Raw genomic sequence first — 24,287 nt, 5'->3', positions numbered from 1 at the left:
GGACTTTAGCCGTTTGGGGACTACGCTCTCACCACGTAAGAGCTTAAGGCGTTGCCTCAACTGAAGGAAATGAGCTATGTTGCGCTGCCAAGTCAATGTTTTAATGCTTGCTACTTACTGTTTACGTATTAGAAAATGCAAAGAAGATGACAAATTGCCGAGTTTATACGTTGGTATCACGGCGCTTACTATACTTGACCTTTTGCTTAGAGGCATCTAATATGGGAAAACCTGTGGTGCAACTGTGGTACCGTGTCACAGTTGCATTCAGCCGTTGGATGTCAGTAGACCACACCAATTCAAGTACATCCAACGGCTGGATGCAACTGTGGCACGATAACACAGTTACACTGTAGCCTGATACATCTAACCTTAGCATAGGACTTGATATTAAACATAAAATAAAATCCCAAAAGGCAAAGCAGCAACACTATTTGCGTAACATTACATATAAAAGTGCACATATTCACTAACCAATAGATCTATCATGTAGTGATTAGACTGCCACGTGCACAGAATACAACTCAGCAGCTAGTACACCCCCGGCTCCAAACTATAGAGCTCTATCCACGTAATACTTGAGCTGGCTTATTCTCAACTCCCCTCAAATCCGAACTAAAAACATTTCAACGCAGACAAACGCACATGAATTCAATATTTGCAAACTCCACAACCAAAAATCTTGGCGGAGATTTCACAATATGGCTTCTGGTTTGAGAAGATTTGTGGGTTCCCTTTCACGGAGAAATCTTTCAACTGCTTGTGCGAACAAGCAGCTAATTCAACAACACGATGGGGGTGTTGGCAGTGGCAAGTCTTTGAATTTGTACTCTGCCATCAACCAGGCTCTTCATATTGCTTTGGAAACTGATCCACGGTTTGTTTTTTAAGATACCCGGCTTGGTTTTTGTGTTTTTATTTTTTATTTTTTATTCTTGTATACTTTCAATCTTTGTGGAGTTTTAGTTGTCTTTTGAGCTTGGTTTGGATTTGTAGGCCTTAATGAATTGTCTTCATATTTGTATATCTGATCAGTGATTTGAGATTTTGGATTTGGGTTAGTATTATTTTCATTGACTATTCAGTTCGTTGAAGAAAAATGGAAACTTGGAGAGGATGATACATGAAGGCATTACCATGGATTGGTGTAGGATTAGCTGTCGATTGCCTGGCTTAGCAGTCTCGCATGCGTTTTCATTTCGATGAATTTGTTGTTAATCTTTTCAGCTCAAATTTTCTCAAATCCTGTGAAATATGTAGTCTTCTTTTCTATTTTACATCGTTAGAGCCTCTTTGTACTTTCGCAAGTTCTGTGACGGTGAGTCTTCTCATGGATGGTTATATCTTGTCGCAGTGCTTATGTGTTTGGAGAAGATGTGGGCTTTGGTGGAGTCTTCCGATGCACGACAGGATTAGCTGATCGATTTGGTAAAAGTCGGGTATTCAATACCCCTCTTTGTGAACAGGTATTCCAGACTCTGTTCTTGGTCATAGTTCATATATAATCTCCATTTTTGGTGTCATAGTTCATACTCCTACGTATTGAGTCAAATAGAGAGTCTCACTCTCTTTCCACGCACTAATATTGGACTCTTCTGTGCTATGCATATTTGATAGGTTCATATTATCTTTTTTGTATGCAGGGCATCGTTGGGTTTGCCATTGGTCTGGCAGCTATGGTTTGTTTCAGAGACTTATGTTTAAAATGCACAAGCTGGGAAGTCATTCTCAGCATAGTTCCTCAGGAACCTCTAATATGATGTACATATCCCTTGCTTTCATTTCATGTGTGATAGGGAAATCGAGCTATAGCTGAAATTCAATTTGCAGATTATATTTTTCCAGCTTTTGATCAGGTATAGCTCTCATCCAGAAACTAGCATCTCTTGTGGCTTCATAATTCACCTTTAGTTGATATAATCTTCTTGGTAGATTGTCAATGAAGCTGCTAAGTTCAGATACAGGAGTGGAAATCAATTTAATTGTGGAGGTAATATGTTGCTCCGTTTATTGTCCAATGCTCCCCTCTGGTTCTTTCTTTTTTAGTTTTTCTTCCTCCCCTTCTCTCTGCTCTTGTTTTGTCCTTGAAGGGCCTTCATGTGATTCCCCAGGATTAACAGTAAGAGCCCCTTACGGAGCTGTGGGCCATGGTGGACACTATCACTCGCAATCTCCTGAAGCTTTCTTTTGTCACGTTCCTGGTCTCAAAGTATATTTTCTTCTCCTTGAGTTAATATGACTTTAATTTATTTATTTCTCTTCTCTCCTGTGGTTAGCATCCTTCTCCCTGTGGGGCAATGCTCCGTATGCTAACTGCAGGTCATGAGGAGTCCAAAGAGACTATTTTGTTGTACCTTTGAGATTATAGAAAATCTTTCAATTGGTCCTAATCCTTTTGCAAGGGAGCTGAAGTTTAGCACTTCCCTTCTAAAATTGTTTGATGTTTTGCATTGCTTCCAATACTTAATCAGTGAATTTTCTAGGTGGTCATCCCTCGAAGCCCACGACAAGCAAAAGGATTATTGCTGTCATGCATTCGTGATCCGAACCCTGTTGTCTTTTTTGAGCCAAAGGTACTGTACTTCAACTCAAGTTTGGTGATTCTTTTTGTACCCATTTATCAACTGATGATTTTTGTTATTGATATCATGTAAATGTCTTGGATATCCAGTGGCTTTACCGTTTGTCTGTAGAAGAGGTTCCTGAGGATGATTATATGTTGCCTTTATCAGAGGCAGAGGTATGCAACTTATTCATCAATAAATAATTATCTTCGATAGAGAATTTGGAATCTGAAGAAATGCAAATTGCAATAATTAGGTGATTCGAGAAGGCAGTGACATAACACTTGTTGGCTGGGGAGCACAACTCTCTATCATGGAGCAGGCCTGTTTAGATGCTGAAAAGGTATGTGATTCTTTCTCATTGCTCGAAAATGTTTTTTTTTAGTGTGATACAAACTATAGCAAACTTCTTAGACCATATGCAGTGGTGCAGAAATATTATATGGTAGCACATCCATCAGGTCTAGGTAATTCTGTGGTGTAATTCTAATCAATCTCCAACCTCCATAACATATCCCCCTATCAAGTATTTCCAGAATCATAATGCAACAACGTTTGATGTAATGTTATTCCTAGCACAAGGAAATGCTTTTTGCTATCTTAAGGATTTTGGTTCTCATTAGTTATTTGAGCCTCGAGGTTTTTCCAGGAAGGAATTTCTTGTGAACTGATAGACCTGAAGACACTAATACCATGGGATAAGGAAACAGTAGAGGCCTCTGTCAGGAAAACCGGACGACTTCTTGTAAGGATAAAAATTTCACAAAAAATGCTTCTTGATATAATTGACTGGTGTCAGTGATGAGTTTTTTTGGCACTCTGCAGATTAGCCACGAAGCTCCGGTTACTGGAGGTTTTGGTGCTGAAATTTCTGCATCTATCCTTGAACGTTGTTTCTTAAGAGTAATCTCTTTCTTCAGATCCTTTTTTTCCTTGTTTCTTTCTGTATTTAGTAACCCGAGCTTATTTTTGTTGATTTTGGTGCTAATCTTCAGTAATAGTTAGAATAAACGTTGTAGGCTGATAAATTGTTTTAAGTATGACAAATCACTGGTTGGATGGCAGATTACGTGTCACAGTTAAACAATTCTGATGAGACAAGGCACCTATCAACATGGCTTGTGTACTCTTGTATAGTTAATTAATGTACTAGCTACTAGGGGCAAACCGGAATGCTTTTCTTGCATGTAAAATATGACTTTCATGCTCTTAGCTCATAAATTTTGAGCAATATAAGGAGTTGGTCTTTGACATTGCACTGCTAGGTAACTGTTGGATAACACGTTTGAGTAGAAAATTAGTCATTCTTGGTGGCACTCTAGAGTAGTTGTGTGCATAGCTTTTTCTTGGCGTTCCAGGTTGATATGCGCTGAAATCAATTCTCTGGATTGTACAACTGTTGAATAACTACTGTGAAGATGCTATGCGAGTCAAATTACACAGCTGATTTCTGCATGGTAAACTCATGCAAAAGTTGGGATCTTGGTATTAGTTGAGAAGTAGATGTCTCACTTGGCTAGCATTAAGTTTATCTGAAATAATGATGTTATTTTCTTTCACAAAAAAAAGTACATACGGCTTAGTTCTAGAAATGCATCAGTATCTTCCTTGTCTATCATATAAATTAATAAATAATTCAAGAGGTACGATGCATTGCAGTTAGAAGCTCCAGTGGCTCGAGTTTGTGGTCTGGACACTCCCTTCCCTCTCGTTTTCGAACCATTCTACATGCCCACCAAGAATAAGGCAAGTTGTCTTGAATCCTTCAAAGTTCCTGCTCAGCATTGTTGCATGAATCTTACAGCTCACGGTAGCTAACGAGAATTTGGATGCAGATATTAGATGCAATCAAATCAACTGTAAATTACTAAGAGGGTAACCATCTCTACTGCACAACTGCGGATACACAGGTCCAGAGATGAGTGAAATCCCTGCAATAGTTTTGCAGGAGGGGAGGTACCAATGTTCCAATACAAACAAACAATAAGAAAGTTGTATACTCTCCGGAGTTGCTAATTGTTTGTAAACTGGTGGTAATGTTATTGGACTGAGCATGCTCACTTACATTCTGCATGTTTGATATGACAAGTGCAAATGCCATTCTCATCAATGAAGTCCACTCTTTGTTTCAGTTTTTAACTTTGTACATGGTTGACTGTTAATTAATTATTAACAACATATCATCAATAGCACCCAACAGTGTAAATTACAAAATTATGGGATTGCCTCTTAAGAGTTTCCAATGCGAATTGCCTGCTACCAATGTATAGTCTTAAAAACCTGAGTCCAGATTAAAGGGGAAGTTCGGATGGAAATAATTAAACATCATTTACAGTAAATTTTTTTTATCTGCAGCATAGCAAAAAGATAAAAGTGCTTCTTATTTCCAAAAACGAGAAAAGATAAAAAAAATATATATATATACTTTTGTAAAGCAAATCTTTAATCTCCGCATTAATAAATTAAAATGTTATGGCCTCAGAGATCTTGGTGGATGTGAATAATCATCAGTGAAGAATTAGTTTGAAAAACAAATCCCCCAATCAAGAGTAGCAAATATTTGTTATTACATCACCGGCCAAATCAATCCCAAATAAAGAAAAAAAAAAGAAATTTTTTTTTAAAAAAATAAATCATGCCATGGAGTGGAGTCAGAAGTAGCTGGTTGTTAATATCATATTTTGATTAAAACAAAATCATTGGGAATCCGTCTGATTTATTTCATCATCCATCCACCTCCATGCCGATACCAAACCGAGCTTATTAAAATTAAAAATAAAAAAAAAATTGAGAAGGGAGATGCCAAAAAAGCTACGAATAATGAATTGGACTGTATCTACCTTGTCACCGCAAAATGTTTCTAAATAAGAGAAAAACGGAGCTGAAGGTAGAGTATACATACACGAGTTTTGAGTATGTATACGGTTCTTCGCTTTGGCCTAACGATAGATTCCTTGATTCATTTTACTCTGTATCAAAGAATTGCAATATTAGGCCGGCCACCCATTTTCTTTTATTTATAAATCCATTTAAACTTGAGAAAAAAGAGAATGAAATTTTAGATGAAAACTTTGATGGGCAAGCAGCGGATTCTTGGAATGAATTCGATTCATTCGATTTGATGAGGAGGAAAGGGAGAGGTAACTTGATATATTTATATAGAAAGGAAGGAGAAACGCTAGGGTTTATCCGCATAATCAGAAAGATCTGAACCGTCCATCATCGTATCATGGGCCATTTCGCCTCCATTGGGCTTCAAACTTTTATCTATACTAATAGGACCGCGATTATGCCTTGTTCATCTTATAATTTTAATTTACCAAACAAGTCGAGCTTTTAACGCGGGTGATATTAGACAATTTTATTTTAGTATTAAAAATATCAAGTCGAGTCCATTTGGTTGCTTCCTGTGCGATCGAAGAACGAGTGCCCTTAAACAATTGAGAACTAGTAATTAAGGATAGTTATTGCTGCACTTTGAATGTTAAACAATAGATGGTTTAATTTTCACAAGTTGTTTTCTTATATTATCCATTAGTTGTTTCTAATTTGTTCTTTCTTTTCTAGTTGAATTTCTCAAGAAAAATGTAAAGCACCAAGCTTGCTTTGCTTTACGTGGTTTTGGAATTACAACATTTTCCAAATCAACTTTCAGTCACTGGTAATCAATTTATAGAAGCATATATTAGAAGAATTGAAGAGCAGAATTTTAATGGCAAGTAAAAGTGAAACTAACGCATGCATGATCACAAGTTTTGTGCTGATGCAGCAGCCTGGTGTCAATTTCAATTAGAGGAACTGAGGAAGTAAGTGCTCGTACACAGTTTCATTCTATACGCAATTGTGTGCTAAAATTTTGAACCTCAATCGGCAAACAGTTGCACATTCTTTTATAATAAAATCTTTATGCCTTCATATGTAATTCTTATCAATGGATTTTAATATTACATGAAATTGAAACCCAATGTGTCTACAAAACAAACAAAACTATCTCCAATTTTCTCCTTGCATTCATATATATATAGGCTGGTGCTACGTTACGTTTAACATAACGTACGCCACACACAACAATAGTTACGGGTTCCATCATGAGAACTGTTGTTGTGTGTGGATGCGAGATCCATATATATATATGCCTATAGGGGCGGATCAAGAGCCCTTTAAAATTATACTTAATTTGACGTTAATTTTAAGTTTTTGAATTTAAAACATATCAACGGTGAGGATTTAATAGATTAAATGACATTACTCTTTTTATTTTTTATCATTAATGCACACTTTCTCTCTCCTCTCATCCATATTCTTCCCCGAGGATTTTTTTTTTTTTTAATTGGCTTCCCATCATCGATATTACCAATTTCCATTTGCCGAAAGATTACATAAATATAAATAATGGGCATATGTGTCCATATGATGTCAAAGAACGGAAGTTCATAGGTACATGACCGAAAAGGGTAGTTGCCGAATTAAGCTACAATATAAGAATGTATTTCAGCTAAAGATAGCGCTGAGAAGTAAGTACAGAGGAGAAACTCAGCTCTTCAATAGTGTGATGGATGCAATAATGTCAAGAGAATTCTTAACTGAGAAGCAATTCATTCCTGTTCCTAAGTCCAAATCTTCACGGTCCTATCATTGTCAAGTGCACCAGATGCGATAATGTTCTTCATGGGGTGAGATGCCACTGATATGACAGGATCTGTGTGACCTTCCATTTTCTGAACTACTTTTCGGGCATGAACTTCCCATAAGTACACACAACTATCCTCAGAGCCACTAACAATATACTTCCCATTTGTCACGGAGAAGGTGGATGATATGCAGTACTTTGAATTGGTATGGCGGGTGTATGTCTTTAGGATTTTGCCAGTTGAAGAGTTCCAACAAGAATAAACTTAACAAAGGAAACCGGAGGATTTTCAAATTTCCTTTGTTTATCCATAAAAAAAAAAAAAAAAACTTTATAAACTCCTCCTAAATTTTTATTAAGATGGATGAGAAGGGAGAAAGCATTGGGGAAAAAGATGGATGGGAGGAGAGAGAAAGTGTGCATTAATGATAAAATGTAAAAAGAGTAATGCCATTTAATTTATTAAATCTTCACGGTTGATATATTTTAAATTCAAAAGCTTAAAATTAGTGTAAAATTAAGTGTAATTTTAGAGGGCTCTTAATCCGCCCTCATAATATATATATACTGCAGAAAATTTGCAATATTTAACTTATTTATTACCTGCCAAATTTAGTTTTTAATAAAAACTGTGAATTTCCTAATTAATTAGTATATCTATTCAAAAGGGTAAGAATAAACTTAGATTTATTGTAAATATTCTGTGAATGTAAGAAACAACAAAGACCAAAACGTTGGAATCAAATGCACAGTTGGAAGTTTCCATACACGAAATAGGAAATTAAATCAGTGTGGAAGCATTAAAAGCAAAACGGGAATTAATGTGTTTTTTAAGGTAAATACAAAGATTTTAGTGGTATATGTTTAGGCGATTAATCAATACCTTCTTATTTTTACATTGCTGCATTAAATCTTCTCCTTACGAGCTACTGAAATCTGCTCACTGTAAGTCACGGAAGTCACTATAAATGGTGTACGACCATGGGAGTTTATCAAATCACACAAAAACTTTGAACAATCTTTTATGCAACTAGTTCATTCATAAGATCGGAGACATGGCTCAATCTCAAACTAAAGTTTTCTCTTTCATTATTTTGGCAGTCCTTTTGCTGACCATCATCAGTACGTTTAGTTTTTAGTTTTATTTCTATTGTTACTTGTGCTTAAAGTTTAGTCTTTGGGTAGAGTTATAATTTATTAGCTTTTTGGTAATAAGTTTTTTTTTTCTAATTTTAATTCAATTGTACATGTGTTAAATAATATGCACAAAGTGATATTTATTAATTGGATTCATGAACTAATGGCTAAATACACATACACAAATTTCATATATAGTTATTCTCTTGTTTCAGTACATGAAAATTTTTGCTCTAATTTTCACATAATATCTCAAAGATTTGCTTCATTTTAGAAACCTTTTTAATATTATTGATCTAAGTTCATATATATATATTTTTTCAGATTGCAATGAGGTGAGCGCTTCAAAATGTTGCAGAAACCATCCTCAACTTGGAAACTGTGTTAAGGGCAAGGACGATCAACCCAATACAGGTAAATGCTGGAAGTATTGTACCACCGAGTGCAAGGGCTGCATTTGCAAGCCAGTCAAGAGTGAGCATCATTGTCATTGTATGTGTTGATGGTGTACGTACGTTGGTGCTCTAATCAATTTAACATGAATAAAGTTAATTTATGATCATTAATGGAAATGGGATTGTCGTTGTTTCTCAATCCCTAGCAAATTTTATTTTCCAATAGTTTTCGCAAAAGTTGATGTCATGTGGTGATCCAAGTTTACTTATAATATTAAGATTCATATTCAAGTATTGCTGCTATGGAGAACCTCTAGATACAGGTTAGTACACAGAGTATTCGCTCTGTTAATACAAATAAAATATGTGCTCGTCAAAATAACCAAAATTAAAAAAAAAAAAAAGAAGAAAATCAAACCTCTATATAAAAATCTCAAAATCAATGTTTTATTGGAAACGGATTGAATACATGCAACTGAACCCAGAAACTAACAGCAGCTCATTCTCGCGTGATCGCGTTCCTTTCCTATCAAATTTTACTTTCTTATGATCTCTGAAGCTTTGACTTCTGTTACCCTGTGACTATTAAAAATATAAAAACAAAGGAATTATAGTAATAATGAACCTTTCTTCACATCATCGTATAAAATGATACTACAAGAAAGTATGGATGTATAAAATAATTACCTCTTTGCCTGTTGAACATAGTTTCATGTTCAAGAAGAATGTTCTTGACTGATTGTAACTCGTGTACAACATTGGTTGTGTTCATCCGATCTTGCGGCGATGCCACTGAACATGCAACTCCAATCTTAACCATAGAACTGAGACACTCTATTTTACAGTTGAGTCTTGCTTGCTGCAGCCTCTGGTTACTTGAGGTATCTAAATCTCCATCATCATTTATAAGTGTTAAATCTACAATATCCATCACATGATCGGGCAAGGCCATTCTAGCAAAATTGTGAAGATTCAAGTCTCCTTCAAACATAATGTCTGTGGGTTTTTTTCCTGTCACCATTTCTAGCAACAGTATCCCATAACTGTAAACATCTCCTTTTGCTGTCACCTCACTTCCTAGGCCATACTCTGCCATTCAAAAAAAATTACATCAAGCACTATAGTATTTTTAAAGAAGAAATTAAGAGTTGTAAATGTGAAAAAGCAACTCAATGGATTTGAAAGCAATCACCTGGGGCTGCATAGCCAATTGTTCCTCTTACTCCAAGTCTCCAACAGAGCTGCTCTGATTATTTGGGACTTCTTGACGTAATCTTGCCAGCCCGAAATCACCAACATGAGCAGTCAAGTTATTGTCGAGAAGGATATTGCTTGGCTTTAGATCACAATGGATTGTTGGTTCTTGGCAGTGGTGATGAAGATAGTCTACTGCAGATGCCACATCGATTGCAATGCTTATTCTCTCAAGAAGGGTAAGATTTCGAATCTCGTCATTTTCTTCATCTGTTTGCGGAATCGCATCTGGATGCAACCAGTTTTCGAGACTCCCATTTGGCATGTACTGGTAAACAAGAGCTTTGAAGTCGTTACCTTGAAAATCAATACTTGAGCATGAAGTTATGACCCTGACAAGATTCCTGTGACGGATATTTCTCAGGGCTCTGCACTCAGCCGCGAAACTCTTCGAAGCTCCTTGTAGTTGAAGGTTAAGCACTTTGATTGCAACAATAGTTCCATCTCGATCGAATGTTCCTTTGTACACAGAGCCAAAGCTGCCAATACCAATCAAGTGTGTCGAAGAAAACCCATCAGTTGCTTTCAGGAGACTTTCGTAAGACACTTTCCGTAGTGCTCTTCTCAGTATGGGCTCTGAAGGTTCTTTGCCTGATCCTCCCCTCCTTCTCAGCCAGTAGAAAATGAAAAATGACCCCAGGAGTAATCCTGAAAAGACACTACAAGTTGAGATGATTACTTTCAGTACCCCTCGATAGACCTTATGATTCCTTGAATTGTTCTTGGGGCATTTGGGCAGTTGCAATTCAGGTATGCCCCCACAAAGTCTATTGCTATTACCAGAAACTGATATAGCACTAGCATTTGCAAAAATTCCTTTCGTTGGTACTTGGCCTTCTAAATCATTGAAGGATAAGTTTAGGTACTCCAAAGGAAGACGTTCGAGGGATATTGGAATTTTCCCTGACAAATTATTCTGAGAAAGATCAATCTCTCGCAGATCTTTCAAAGAAACCAGGGACGAAGGAATGGATCCGCGAAAGAAATTTTCTGCCATATAAATCTCTTGAAGATAAAAACAAGAACCAATTTCGCTTGGAATTTCACCAGACAAGTTATTGCTAGACACAACAAACATCCTTAGAACTTTCAGATTACCAATCTTTGGAGGTATGGATCCAACCAAATGGTTTCGGGCAAAATTCAGTGAATCTGACATATGAGATATATTGAAAATTTCTTCTGGGATAGCCCCACTGAGGTCATTTTGGAACAGGTGCAATAGTGCCAATTGTTTTAAATTTCCTAGACTAGAAGGGATGACTCCTGACAAATTGTTATTGCCCAGTATAAGTTTAACTAGTGATGACAAGTTACCAAAAGAAGAAGGAATTTCCCCTGAGAGTTGGTTGTGCCTCATATTCAGAAATTGTAAGTTCTGAAGGCGACTCATTTCCTCGGGAATTTTTCCTTCAAATTGGTTATGATCCATCTCTATTAAATATAAGCTAACGAGTTTACCTATTTCCGAAGGTATGCTTCCAGAAACTGATTACCACCAATGAACAAGCGATCAAGTTGACTAGACAGGTTACCTATAGAATGAGGCAATGCTCCTTTAAATTGATTTGCAACTAAATTTAGAAAGGACAAATTGCTACAGTTGGCCAAAGAATGTATAAAACTCATCTCATCACTTTCCCCACTTCCTAAATTATTTATGGCTACATTTAGGTATGCAAGACTTTTCATGTCTCCAAAATTAACTGAAAGTTTTCCAAAAAAATTATTACCCAAAATTTCAAGAGATTGTAGATTTGAAGCATTGGAAAAAGCTAATGGAAAGGATCCACTGAAGAAGTTGTTTGAGATTTGGAAGAGTTGGAGATTAGAAAGAGTAAGACCTAAACTTGGCGGAAGACTTCCATGAAGTCGATTCTCAGGAACAGAAAAATTAGCAAGCAAGGAAAGATTGTAAATGGAGGGAGGGATTGTACCGCCGAGTCCAAGAGACTTTAACTCTTTCAATTGACCCAATGAACTTGGAATATTTCCCCCAAGGGAATTGTAAGCTAGAGATATAGCTTCCAGGGAGGTAATGTTCCCAAGAAAATGTGGGATGCCTCCTGTCAAATTGTTTTCCTGTATAGCTAGCTCTTTAAGATTGTATAGAGAGACAAATTCTGAAGGAATACTTCCTTCTAGCTTGTTGCGTCCTAAATATAAGCCTATGAGCCTGGAACAGTAAGATAAGTTGCCTGGAATTTCTCCTACGAGGGAGTTATGGGACAGATACAGAGCTTCTAACCTGAACAGACGCCCGATTTCACCAGGGATTTTGCCTTGGATGGTGTTGTTGCTAAGATGGATCTCCCTCAGGAAGCTGAGGTTGCCAATCTGAGGAGACAATGAGCCAATCAAGCCTTTTGACTTCAGGTCCAGGACGGTAACTCTTCTATGCCTTGGACTGCAAGTAATACCCTCCCAGTCGCAGAAATGGTGAGAATCATTCCACGAGTTCAGGACTCCTTCAGGGTATTGAGTAATCATTAGCTTGAAAGCCTGCAATGCAACACGATCTCTCTCCTGAAAGGCATTTGAAAGGGAAGTGGCAAAATTTGGGACTTGTATCAGCGTGATGCATAAAAGAATAATGCAAGGGGAGTAAGTTGAGCGGCACATTCTTGTACTTAAATGAGAAGCAATCTCCTGAGCTTGCCCTTTAATATTTTTTTATTCCTTTATATATAGAGCTTGTCGAAGTGCAGAGGTCTAATTTCGAAGGCACTACTACACTAATACTTGTCCTGACTTAAAAATGACTTCATTGACTTTGCTTAAATAACTTGCTTCACGGCTTCCCAAGTCATGTCTGAACTGAAGGCAAAGAAAGTTTGGTCTCGTGCTGGAGTTGACTTTCCCCGAAATCAACCCTTCGCTCAAGAATCTGAAAATCCCACTTCAACTATTTATCTCCACAAAAATTATAACTCAATGTTAGATAGATAAAACTGTGGCTCCATTTGGGGTCTCTGTCAAATAACTGTTTTGTAAACACTTATAACTATGGTCTGAAAATTACCCACAGTTGTGGCTTAATCGTATATACCAAATACCAACTACTAACTTTCATTTCACAACTAGAGCTTTCCATTTGACATCATTTGTGGCTTAATCACAGCTATAAATTCAATGGAATACAAGTTGTTAAGCCGTGTCTCATATTCTACGTGTGCTATGTGTTCTGCTAGATGAAAATTCACAAAATGACGTTGACTCAAACGTGATCGAGGCTCATGACCCAACAAAACGAACGGTATAGAAAACGCGCATATTGGTGGAAGACTGATGATTATCTCATATAAAGAGATCAGGAAATGACGTGACCAGATAATGTGAACATATTGGCGATCATAGACTTGTAACTTCGGCCCTTTGATATTGACAGGAGTGACTTCATTCAAAGTTTTCGATGTTTATGAACTATCTATGCTGTTTCTAGCCAACAATTGATGGGGGATGATGAGTATGGTATTTTCTCTTTTGTCTTTAGTCAATCTTACAAAGATGCATCAAGTTGTTTCCAGGAAATATCCAATCAGTATGAAACTTAAGACACACAAACACTCCATAATGGAAATCCTGTTGAGTGTTGAAGAAAACACTACTGGCCAATCCCACAAAGCTAAAAATTTCACCAATCATGAAAGTCTCTTAGCTCTGCTTGATATAGCTTTTCAAACAGAGTTTATTTAAAAAGAATTTTTGTTAGTAGAGTTTTTATAACAAGAAGATTTTACTTAAAAAAAATTTAGTCATTTGGTTGCCCATAAGAACTTTTATTAAAATTTATAAAACTACTTTAACAGACAAATTTTTTTTAAAGTTATATTATGAAAAAAATGAAATAAAATTGTTAAATAAGTAAATAATATTTTAGAGGTTTTAATATTTAAAAAAAATTGACATCTACTTTCAAAAGCCTAAAATTTAAACTTTTGCTACTGGAGATAATAACTTATTTAATCTTCAAAGACTACTAAAAAAAAACAACAAATAACAACAAAAATTTTAATTAAAACTTATGAAATTAAATAAACACTTATACCATTAGATAAGTTATACCAAATAATCACTCATTTTTAATTATAAGGGAGAAAAAAAAGTTCAAGAACAAAAATGATACATATTAATTGTCCAATTTCTCCAGGCAAATGAACAATATTAGAATTTTCCATCCACCAACAGTGATCCTAAATTGTTGAAGAAGCTGACGGGCAGTGCTTGGTCTTGAAATTTTTCCTTCTTTCACATGTGGAAATTCGGAGAGTTACAAGTGTCGTATGTCACCGGATCCATATGACATTGAGGATGACTAATAATTACCCAGCACTTAATCACTAACATAGTTGGAATCCATGATTAGTAAATTATACATATATATATTTGGAACATCAAATACAGTGATAGATAAATTAATAAACATAAAGAATTAAAAAGTACTATCTTTAATTATCAGCATAAGTTTAGGATATATCCTCAGTTAAAGGAATTGGGAGATATTCATAAGCTATAGGTCAACTAATATGAACTGTAATTATTTTTCAAGAAATTTTTTAATACACAGATATGCCGAAACCTCACCTTAAGCCATAAGCAAAAAAAATATTGGTCTCAGCTTTAGGAATGAAATGGTGTAAAAATAAAGATGAGGAATAAAATTTTAATTCATGATCTCATTAAGAGATATTGGACGTTAATGTTGTACAAGAAAGGATCAATAACTACAACATAAGAATCATTTACATATATATTAAGCTCTATTGTCTGTTGTGAGACGTTAATATTCCCCAGAACTTATCTGTTTCTAACAACTACTAAGCCTCCAAAACTTTCCAAGATTTCACGGAAGCAGATGATAAAACACACTTTTCAGATTGAGGTTCTTCAGCTTAGCATGGGGGTTTCGTAACAAAATCCCAGCACAGAAAGAATGTTATTGAAAAAGTGCGCAGTTCATACTTCTGATGGAACTTCCTTGCTAGCCTTGGAAGCCTCAATATTAGCAGTTCCTTCAAGATTCCTCACAAAGGTTCGAAGACAACCGTTGATTATACGTGGTGCTGCTCCATCACAAAATCTTTTTGCAAGATCAACAGCCTTCAAGAAAAAGACAATGAGTTAAGAAAGATAATGGCAATCAGATTGTAGAGGAAGAGAAGCAAACAATAAAGAGAAAGTGAAGAGTGAGACGTGCCTCATTAATCACAATCTGGTGCCGCGTTCCCACAACTGTTATCTCAGACATGGCTAAGTGGAGAATGCTAAGTTCCAAAATTCTTCCTGCTGGTTGATCCTGAAGTATATCAATCCAAAGGAGTTAAATACTTGGTGTTCCCCCAAGCGTGAACGTACAAAAGCTTGAGATAAAATGGCAACATATGGACCAAACCGAATAACTGATCCAGGCAAATGGCCTCAACTCAAATATGCATATGAAAATTTCCTTATCTTTTATATGCCTAAATGTATACCATTCTCAATTACAAGGACATTTGCAGTAATGTTGCATTTTCTGAACTAACACATTAGCTAGAAATGTTAACTATTGAATAAATCAGAAAAGATGGCCGTCAATACTCACACTGTAACATGTGGATCTGAACCTAGTCCAGTCATTTATTCCTCTTTTCTTGTTAAGCAAATATGAAACAATTAGAGTGCAGTAGAGCAGTCCAATCTGCTGTTGCAAGGCATATGTTTTAAATTGATATATTTTGGACAGAAGACATCATCCAGCATACGTATACTAACATAACTTTGCTTGTGATATCAGTAAGGTATTATCTTTTTCCAAGTAATTGATGGCAAAGGACTATTTTTGTAGGTGTCTTCTCTTAATTTTTATAAAATCATGTAAAAAAGAATTTCCCACAGATTGAACAAAAAAGTTTATAATTGGTTTAGAAATATAAGACGGACTATCTAAGTTTAGCGAGATAATAATATCATCCTAGCAAAAAGAAATTTAGCAATGCATATAATAAAAACCATTTTCCAGACCTTCCAAATAGGTGGTACAACTTTGTCAATAATGTGGACATGAGCATCCCACTTGTCCACAACTGCGACCAAAAGCTTCCTTGTGAAACTGCATGAAGCATAAAAAATTAGACGCATACCTATTACCTCACTCATTCATTCACAAAAGCACATATAAATGAACTAATTAAAGCCAATAGTTTAGTGATAAAATAAAAATCATGTATCATTAGGGATTTACCGCAAAAGCAGTTTGCTGTATACCAACTTTGGAGGAGCTGAGAGGACTTCTGCTTCTGTTTGTGATACAAAAATGCAGCTTGGAATTAGGCATTTAGGCTTACTAAAGGAAGAATAGAATTAAAGCAAACAGCAGCTTCAGCTTTACAGGTAACATTTTGGTATGCAAATTCGAGGAAGACGACGGAAAAAGAATCAATTCACCAAGTTCACACGTGGATGAAACCCACAAAATGATGAATTGGTCATTCATTCATGACCTAGCTAAAGTAAACAAAAAGTCCATACAGGTCTTCTGACCACATTAAAGCATCATGCTTTCACCCTCCATTCCTCTATGTCGCATACAATGACTAAACTTCCACTGGAGTTTCTAACACTAACAATGCCTCAGGAGTACACAAGTTTGTCTAGCTACTATAGTTAGAAAAGCTCGCATGGTCACATTAGCTGAACATATACTAACTTTTGCTTCAACAATTTTAACTCAAAAAGTGTGCCACTCAACAGAGAGAAAAGCATCAGCATGTCTAAGAAGTGAATAAAATTTTTCCAGAAATGCTTTATTACCAATTGCAGACTCCTCCTCATCACTTCGCAGAAGCTCATCTGCCTCTTCAACTGTTTCCGTCGTCACAGGAGGGCCTCCAAAGCTCATATGATTATACTCTAACAATGAAGACTTGTCGAACTCATAACCAGGTTCTGCATGTATAATAAATAAGTATCTCAAAAGCAGAACAAATTCAGCGGTACCCCATATCAAGCAATGCTTGAATACCGAATGCATTACCTCTTCTAGAATTCAATCGCTTCTCAAAAAGCCGAATAGGATCAGACCCTTCTAAACACGCAGCATAAACTACCAACCTGCCCATTAAGCCTCAACAAAATTAGAACATAAAATTCGATTTCTTTTTTTTTTTTTAATTGAACAAAAGAGCGAGACTATGAACTCCAAAATGTCTAATGACATAAACAAGAAATCCTACCAACAACAGTTTCAATTTTGGGAAAATTTCAAGGCCAAAAAGTAAATATTTATCAACAACCGGCACTAGAAGCATTAAAAATGAACAAGTACATACAGAGCGAGCTCACGAGCGGCTCTGGGGCTACAGAACCTGCCGCTTTTGTCAATCTTGGGCATCATTTCTTTAGCACTACTAGCCATAACAGACTCTCTTGTCTTCTCCAACGTTTCTTGCACCGCAAATGCTGCTGCCGAGCAGGAGACATTGGGCCTCTCATTTCTGCAGACATGGCGGTTCTTGGCTGCAAAGTTCGCCGATTGTGTGAATTTTTTCCAAGAAGAAGGTGAAGATGAAGCGCGGAGATTGAATAAGAAATGGGTTTTCGAAGAACAGCTTAGGAATGAACTTGTTGCCTCCACGGCCATTGGACTTGCTCTCGAGCTTCGTATCTTTTCGTTAGCTCTGTACACTTCTTGGATAACGTTATATTTTTCTCTTTGTTTTCGAGAAAATAAAATATCTTTCCACCTACAAACGACGCCGTTCCTTTTGTTATTTTCAATAACAATTTTATAAATGAAATTACCAAAAAAAAAAAAAAAAAACTTTTGTAAGCTTAAATAATTAAACGAACTTAAAACAAAAAATTATTGGTAGAGAGGTTTTTAGTAAGGGAGTTGTAATATATAGTATTTTCAAAAAGTGGGGATAATGTGTATAGTTGTTTTAACAGAAAATAATATATGTTATTTTTTTTATTGAGGTCTTTTCTTTTATTTTAAGAAAAAATATCTTCTATTATTTTTATTTTTTATTCTTGTAAAAATTATTATGAACTATCTTAGGACTAGTGATCAAAGCCTAAATTAATTTTATTAATGATTTTTTTTTTATCCTTCCTGAGGTTTAAACTCGATAGTGAATTAAAATAAATGATTTAAAAACTTCTTAGCTAAGTCCCTTAACATTTACTGTATTAAAACTCTTTCTTCTACAGTACTTTTTTCTCTGAAAAGAGTACAAGAATGAAAGTCTTTTGAAGCCATTATGGCTTGCTTTTTGGCCACTCACAAGTTGGGTGTTTCTATCCCCTCATTCGGGTTTTCTCTATTGGCTTTAACACAATCTTTTCTTAACCATTTTTCTTTGTTGCTTTAAAAGTTTCCCGATAATAGTTCCGAAAGATCTCTCTTATCTCAAGTCTGTCGAGGAAGTGGGTTTTAGCTGCAGAAGTTGCTACCCGTAGGAAGTAATGGATACGGAGGAATTAATTAGAAAATGCCAAGCGATTGTTTTAAAAGAAGAAGAGGAGGACACAGTAAAGCTGGTGGAAAGAATGAAGGCTACGGGGGAAAAAATTGCTGCAAACTGTTTGATTGGAAAGATCATGCTGACCAGAGGAGTAAACAGGGAGGGTTTGAAAACCGCAATGCAACAGGCATGGAGGACAGTTAGAGAAGTAAAAGCTGAGAGCATGGGGGACAATGTGTTTCTTTTCAAATTTGCCAATGAGGTAGAAAGAAGAAGAATTCTAAAAGGAGGTCCTTGGCACTTTGATAGGGCTCTCTTGGTACTGGCTGAACCAAGTGGCATAGGGGATATCAAAAAACAATCCTTCACACACACATCCTTTTGGGTCCAGATTCACAATATCCCAATAATGTGCATGGTAAGAGAGACCATAAAAATGCTGGGGGAAAGGATAGGCATAGTAGAAGACATTGAAGCAGATGAAGCAGGAGAATGCCTCGGTCAATTCGCTAGGGTCAGAATATCAGTAAATATAACACAACCTTTAAAAAAGGTAGTGTATTTGCAACAAGAGGGGGAAAGGATACCGATGCCAGTTCTATACGAAAAATTACCAGATTTCTGTTTCTGTTGTGCCCATATCGGTCATCAATTTAAAGAGTGCCTCAATTATAAAGGTCAGCCAAAAGAGGAGCTGCCATATGGTGCTTGGATGAGAGCCATCTCACAAGCAGAAAGGGTGAAGCTAAACCGAAGCAGGGAGAGAAGAAATTGGGAACAGTTTCAGAGGAAAACAGGAGATGAAGGAGCCAATACGCAAAAATCTTTCCAGTTTCAACACGATCCAATAAGTGCAAACGGGTCACTCACAAACAAAACGGGCACCGAAATGGGAGATAGAGATGGACCGATGAGTAAAGACCGTGAGCCAACAATCGGGGATAACCCATTAATGCAGTGTGCTGAGGTGATGGAAAGCCTGCAACCAAGTGGGAAGAGTAGAAGCGAAGAAATAAACCAGCAGCAGAGCATGTCAGCTGACAAAGACGGCTGCACCAGGAACGAAAACGAAAGGGCGGGAAGTAAAAGGTGGGGGGAAATTGAATTTGCGAAGGCAAAAGAAAAAATCCCAATCAAAGACCATGCCAAAACGAATGAGGAGAAAATGGAAAATGGGCCGAAAAAACTACAACCGAGGCCCAAACCAAGGAAATGGAAGCTTAGAGCGAGAGTTCAAAAAATGGAGAAAGGGAGCAGCAGTGAACCTAAAAACTCAAAAAGGCCTAGCACTGATATCTCGAGACCCAGCCCCGAAAACAAGAAACAACGATTGTCAAGTCCCCTCAAACAATTCAGTGACCAAAATCAGTTCAGCTCCTCTTCAATAAATCACCAGCTGAAGTTAGTTGATGAAGAACAAGTTGAAGGGGAAGATGAAGCTGCAATGGAGGAAAATATATTGGCGGGAGCTGGCAGCCAGCCCCGCCAGCAGCCATGAGAGTGTTAAGCTGGAACGTTCGAGGTCTGGGGACGCCTCGAACGCGACTCGCAATAAAGAAAGTTCTCCACCTGCACCAGCCCCAAATTTTCTTTTGCTGTGAAACAAAGATGACGGCTAGGCAGGTTGATGCGACATGTGGAAGTTTCAATTTTGAGAATCGGTTTGTAGTTGATAGAAACGGTATGGGAGGGGGTCTAGCTTTATTTTGGAGCTCGGATGTTGATGTCACAATCAAATCTTACAGCTCTCACCATATAGATGCCATTGTTCGGAACCAAAATGGTAAAATATGGAGATGCACTGGGATTTATGGCCATGCCGAGGCAAGTCAGAAACATCACACCTGGGCGTTGCTGAAAAGGTTAGCAGAGCTCTACTCCTATACTTGGTGTTGCTTAGGAGATTTTAATGAAATTCTCTATCCTCACGAGAAATTAGGGGGAAATGACCGTAGCAGTAATATGATGTTAGAGTTTAAAGAGTCTATCCGAGCTTGTAATTTGATGGATATGGGTTTTAAGGGGCACAAATTCACGTGGTCTAATAGGAGATTTGGGGTTAACTATATAGAGGAAAGGCTTGATAGAGTACTCTGCAGCAAAGATTGGGGCAGCACCTTTCAGAATCTCCCAGCCATAAGCTTAGCGAATTGGGTTTCGGACCATTGCCCAATTATGTTTGAAGTTAAAGTTTGCTGCAAAAAGCTCCACTACAAGAAAAATTCCTTCCCCCGTGACTATTATGAAGATATGTGGAGTTCGTACGAAGCCTGCAGCAACATCGTGAGGAGTGAGTGGGAAAGCTTTGATGGAAATAGCTGGGAAAGTCCAGTGCAGAAGTTTCAGAGGGTTGCGAAAAGGTCTTTAGCTCACCTCAAAATCTGGAGCAAGGAGGAATTTGAAGGTAGAAAAAAGAAGCAGAACGAGTTGATAGATCGGCTGAAAATGACAAAGCAGGAACCTCTGCAAGCAATAGATGGGGAAGAAATCAGGAAGCTTGAAGACCAAATTAGTAACATGCTGGTCGATGAAGAAGTCTATTGGAAGCAAAGATCGCGTGCAGATTGGCTAAAAGAAGGGGACAAAAATACAAAGTTCTTTCATTCCAAAGCTTCCGCTAGGAGAAGGAAGAACAAGATTTGGGGAGTTGAAGATGATCAAGGGAATTGGGTGGATGATCCAGAAGGAATTGAAGGGGAATTTTGTGGGTTTTTCCAGCAGCTGTTCACTTCCTCCAATCCAAGTCAGACTCAGATCTCAGAAGCTCTCAAAGGCTTGCTGCCAAAAGTTTCCCAAGAAATGAATACCCACTTAGAGGAGCCTTTCACTCCGGAAGATATCACAAGAGCTCTCTCCGAAATGTGCCCGACTAAAGCCCCGGGGCCAGATGGACTGCCGGCTGCATTCTTCCAAAAGCATTGGCAAATAGTTGGCGAAGGTTTGACAAAAACATGTCTGCACATACTAAATGAGCAAGGTACCCTAGACTCTCTAAATCATACTTTTATTGCTCTTATCCCCAAGGTTGAGAAGCCTAGGAAAGTAATGGAATTTAGACCAATTAGTCTTTGTAATGTGGTGTATAGAATTGTAGCTAAGGCAATAGCTAATAGGCTAAAGCCGATTCTTAACCATATTATCTCACCAAATCAGAGCGCATTCATCCCCAATAGGCTCATTACGGACAATGTTATTATTGGTTATGAATGCCTCCATAAGATTAGACTTAGTAAAGGTCGTAGGAATGGCTTGGTGGCTTTAAAGCTCGACATAAGCAAAGCTTATGATAGAGTAGAATGGAATTTTCTGGAACAAACCATGTCAAATTTGGGTTTCTCAGCCAAATGGATAAGCTTGATCATGAGCTGCATTACCACGACTTGTTTCTCAGTTCTTATTAATGGGAATCCAGTGGGCTTGATAAAGCCGGAGAGGGGGCTTAGACAAGGATGCCCCCTTTCCCCATATCTCTTTATTTTGTGTGCAGAAGCTTTCTCAAACTTGCTGAACCAAGCTGAAAGGGAGCAGAAAATCAGAGGCCTGAAATTTGCTCAAGACATCACAATAACTCATTTGCTCTTTGCTGATGATAGCTTAGTCTTCAGCAAAGCATCTGTAGCAGATTGCAAGTACTTAAAAGGGATTTTTGACTGCTATGCAAAGGCTTCGGGGCAGATTTTTAACTTCGAAAAATCCTCTATGTTCTTCAGTGGCAAGGCTTCAAGCGAGCAAATTTCAGCAATAAAAAGTATTTTTCAGCTGAAGGTGGTGCCCAAATATGAGAAGTATTTAGGCTTACCTCCCATGTTAGGCAGGAATAAGATGAGTTTTTTCAAGGAGGTTAAGCTCAAAGTGACCAGCAAGATCTCGAGTTGGCATCACAAGCTTTTTTCAGCTGGAGGAAAAGAAATACTTATCAAAGCAGTAGCTCAGGCAGTACCAGCTTACGCCATGAGTGTTTTCAAGCTTCCCAAAGGCTTATGTGAAGACATCCAAAAAGAAATTGCAAGATTCTGGTGGGGTACCAAGAAGGACAAGCATGGAATTCATTGGGCACGGTGGGACAGCATGAGCAAAGCAAAACGCAGAGGAGGGTTGGGGTTCAGGGACCTCCCTAGTTTCAACCAAGCTTTGGTGGCCAAGCAAGGATGGAGATTAGTTCGGTATCCCAACTCTTTAATGGCAAGGGTAATGAAAGCTAGATACTACAAGAACTCTACATTCTGGAATGCAAAAGTAGGATCTAATCCCTCTTTCATTTGGAGAAGCATATTGTGGGGAAGTCAAGTTATTAAAAAAGGGGTGAGATGGAGAATAGGAGATGGGAAGAAAGTTCTGGTATACAAAGACAAATGGATCCCAAGACCAGCCACATTCCAGCCAATCTCCCCAAAAACTCTTCCCCATGAGACTGTAGTGGCTGATTTAATCGATTCGGAAAACAAGTGGCGAGTAGACAGGCTGGAGCAACACTTTATGAAAGAAGATATTGAAGCTATCCTCAAAATTCTGCTGCCCAGTGGGAAAGAAGAAGATGAGGTGTTATGGCATTTTGACAAAAAAGGGGAGTACTCGGTTAAAAGTGGGTACCAGCTTGCTCTTAATCAAAACTTTCCCAATGAGCCTGAAAGCTCAAACAGCAGCTCTAGGCTCTGGAAAATCCCCTGGATGCTTGATTTACCTGAGAAAGTTAAAATCTTTATGTGGAGAGCTCTGAAAAATATCCTGCCGACGGCTGAAAATCTCTGGAAGAGAAGAAGCTTGCAAGAACCGATCTGTCAAAGGTGCAAACTGCAAGTAGAAACAGTAAGCCATGTTCTGATAGAGTGCAAAGCAGCAAGGAAGATTTGGGATTTAGCTCCGTTAATAGTTCAACCTTCAAAGGATCACAACCAAGATTTTTTCAGTGCTATCCAAGAGATGTGGTCCAGATCTTCAACAGCAGAAGCAGAACTGATGATAGTATACTGCTGGGTGATATGGTCAGCAAGAAATAAATTCATTTTCGAGGGAAAGAAATCTGACTCAAGATTTTTAGCAGCAAAAGCTGATTCAGTTTTAAAGGCCTACCAAAGAGTGAGCAAGCCAGGAAATGTTCATGGGGCTAAGGATAGAGGAATTGATCAGCAGAAATGGAAGCCCCCCTCCCAAAATGTTCTGAAGCTTAATGTAGATGCAGCCGTGAGTACCAAAGACCAGAAGGTAGGGCTGGGAGCAATTGTCAGAGATGCAGAGGGAAAGATTCTAGCTGTAGGAATCAAGCAAGCTCAGTTCAGGGAGAGAGTCAGCTTAGCAGAGGCAGAAGCTATCCATTGGGGGCTGCAGGTGGCTAATCAAATTTCTTCATCTAGCTTGATAGTAGAATCTGACTGTAAAGAAGTGGTAGAGCTTCTAAACAACACTAAGGGCAGTAGAACAGAAATTCACTGGATTTTGTCTGATGTTCGTAGGGAAAGTAAGGATTTCAAGCAAGTCCAATTTTCCTTTATCCCAAGAACCTGTAATACTTATGCCCATGCCTTAGCAAAGTTTGCCCTAAGGAATTCTTCCACTGATGTCTGGGTTGGCACATTTCCAGCTGAAGTGCAGAATGTAATGAATTGTGTTGTTTCCTAATGAATGAAAGGTTTACTTTCTTTTCAAAAAAAAAAAAAAGTCCCTTAACATTTATAATGCTAAGTTCGGCACGTGTAAAATAAATATTACTATTAAAATCTCTATTGATATTTCTTTTAGGGGAGCCGCAATGGATAAATTTTAAATTGATTCATTTTAAAAAATGCTAAATATTTTTCTTTGGAAAATAATTAACATTAAATTGCACTAATTACTTAATCATCCTAAAGTCAGATTATTTTAG

The 24,287-nt window shown here is 37.5% G+C and overlaps 4 protein-coding genes and 2 non-coding genes across 7 annotated transcripts; 1 reads left to right on the top strand and 5 right to left on the bottom strand.

Annotated features, from left to right (window-relative positions):
* The first annotated feature begins 376 nt into the window (after positions 1 to 376).
* LOC18050489 (2-oxoisovalerate dehydrogenase subunit beta 1, mitochondrial) lies at positions 377 to 4,700 on the top strand. Of its 2 annotated transcripts, XM_006445500.2 has the most exons (13): positions 401 to 877; positions 1,355 to 1,466; positions 1,644 to 1,679; positions 1,797 to 1,856; positions 1,933 to 1,990; positions 2,112 to 2,209; positions 2,484 to 2,573; positions 2,672 to 2,740; positions 2,821 to 2,907; positions 3,214 to 3,309; positions 3,390 to 3,467; positions 4,224 to 4,310; positions 4,400 to 4,700. In XM_006445500.2, exons 1-13 carry the CDS (start codon positions 702 to 704, stop codon positions 4,433 to 4,435), a joined length of 1,083 nt encoding a protein of 360 aa, XP_006445563.1. In that variant the 5' UTR covers positions 401 to 701; the 3' UTR covers positions 4,436 to 4,700. The 2 variants fall into 2 exon arrangements, with proteins under 2 accessions (XP_024047024.1, XP_006445563.1); XM_024191256.1 differs by lacking the exons at positions 3,214 to 3,309; positions 3,390 to 3,467 and having other exon boundaries at positions 377 to 877.
* A 338-nt stretch (positions 4,701 to 5,038) lies between these two features.
* LOC112101380 lies at positions 5,039 to 5,144 on the bottom strand. The gene has a single exon (XR_002907507.1). It is a non-coding gene; the product is annotated as a small nucleolar RNA SNORD24 (small nucleolar RNA).
* Positions 5,145 to 5,210: 66 nt separating this feature from the next.
* On the bottom strand, positions 5,211 to 5,299 carry LOC112101342. The gene has a single exon (XR_002907469.1). It is a non-coding gene; the product is annotated as a small nucleolar RNA R12 (small nucleolar RNA).
* A 3,992-nt stretch (positions 5,300 to 9,291) lies between these two features.
* Positions 9,292 to 11,579, bottom strand: LOC112095426 (receptor kinase-like protein Xa21). The gene is made up of 3 exons (XM_024191358.1): positions 9,919 to 11,579; positions 9,414 to 9,815; positions 9,292 to 9,308 (listed from the first exon to the last, which is right to left on the bottom strand). The coding sequence occupies exon 1, from the start codon at positions 11,410 to 11,412 to the stop codon at positions 9,946 to 9,948; it is 1,467 nt and encodes a 488-aa protein (XP_024047126.1). The 5' UTR covers positions 11,413 to 11,579; the 3' UTR covers positions 9,292 to 9,308; positions 9,414 to 9,815; positions 9,919 to 9,945.
* LOC18050488 (putative receptor-like protein kinase At3g47110) lies at positions 11,442 to 12,602 on the bottom strand. The gene has a single exon (XM_024190182.1). It carries the CDS (start codon positions 12,600 to 12,602, stop codon positions 11,442 to 11,444), a length of 1,161 nt encoding a protein of 386 aa, XP_024045950.1.
* Positions 12,603 to 14,636: 2,034 nt separating this feature from the next.
* Positions 14,637 to 17,676, bottom strand: LOC18050487. Its single transcript, XM_024191221.1, has 7 exons — positions 17,291 to 17,676; positions 16,996 to 17,072; positions 16,773 to 16,907; positions 16,204 to 16,258; positions 15,984 to 16,071; positions 15,178 to 15,276; positions 14,637 to 15,080 (listed from the first exon to the last, which is right to left on the bottom strand). Exons 1-7 carry the CDS (start codon positions 17,599 to 17,601, stop codon positions 14,937 to 14,939), a joined length of 909 nt encoding a protein of 302 aa, XP_024046989.1. The 5' UTR covers positions 17,602 to 17,676; the 3' UTR covers positions 14,637 to 14,936.
* Between the last annotated feature and the right edge of the window lie 6,611 nt (positions 17,677 to 24,287).

This window comes from Citrus clementina, unplaced genomic scaffold, assembly GCF_000493195.1.
Source record: "Citrus clementina cultivar Clemenules unplaced genomic scaffold, Citrus_clementina_v1.0 scaffold_2, whole genome shotgun sequence".
In the NCBI taxonomy this organism is placed as follows: Eukaryota; Viridiplantae; Streptophyta; class Magnoliopsida; order Sapindales; family Rutaceae; genus Citrus; species Citrus x clementina.
The sequence above is the reverse complement of the archived record's forward strand: the minus strand, read 5'-3'. Positions and strand labels throughout refer to the sequence as shown.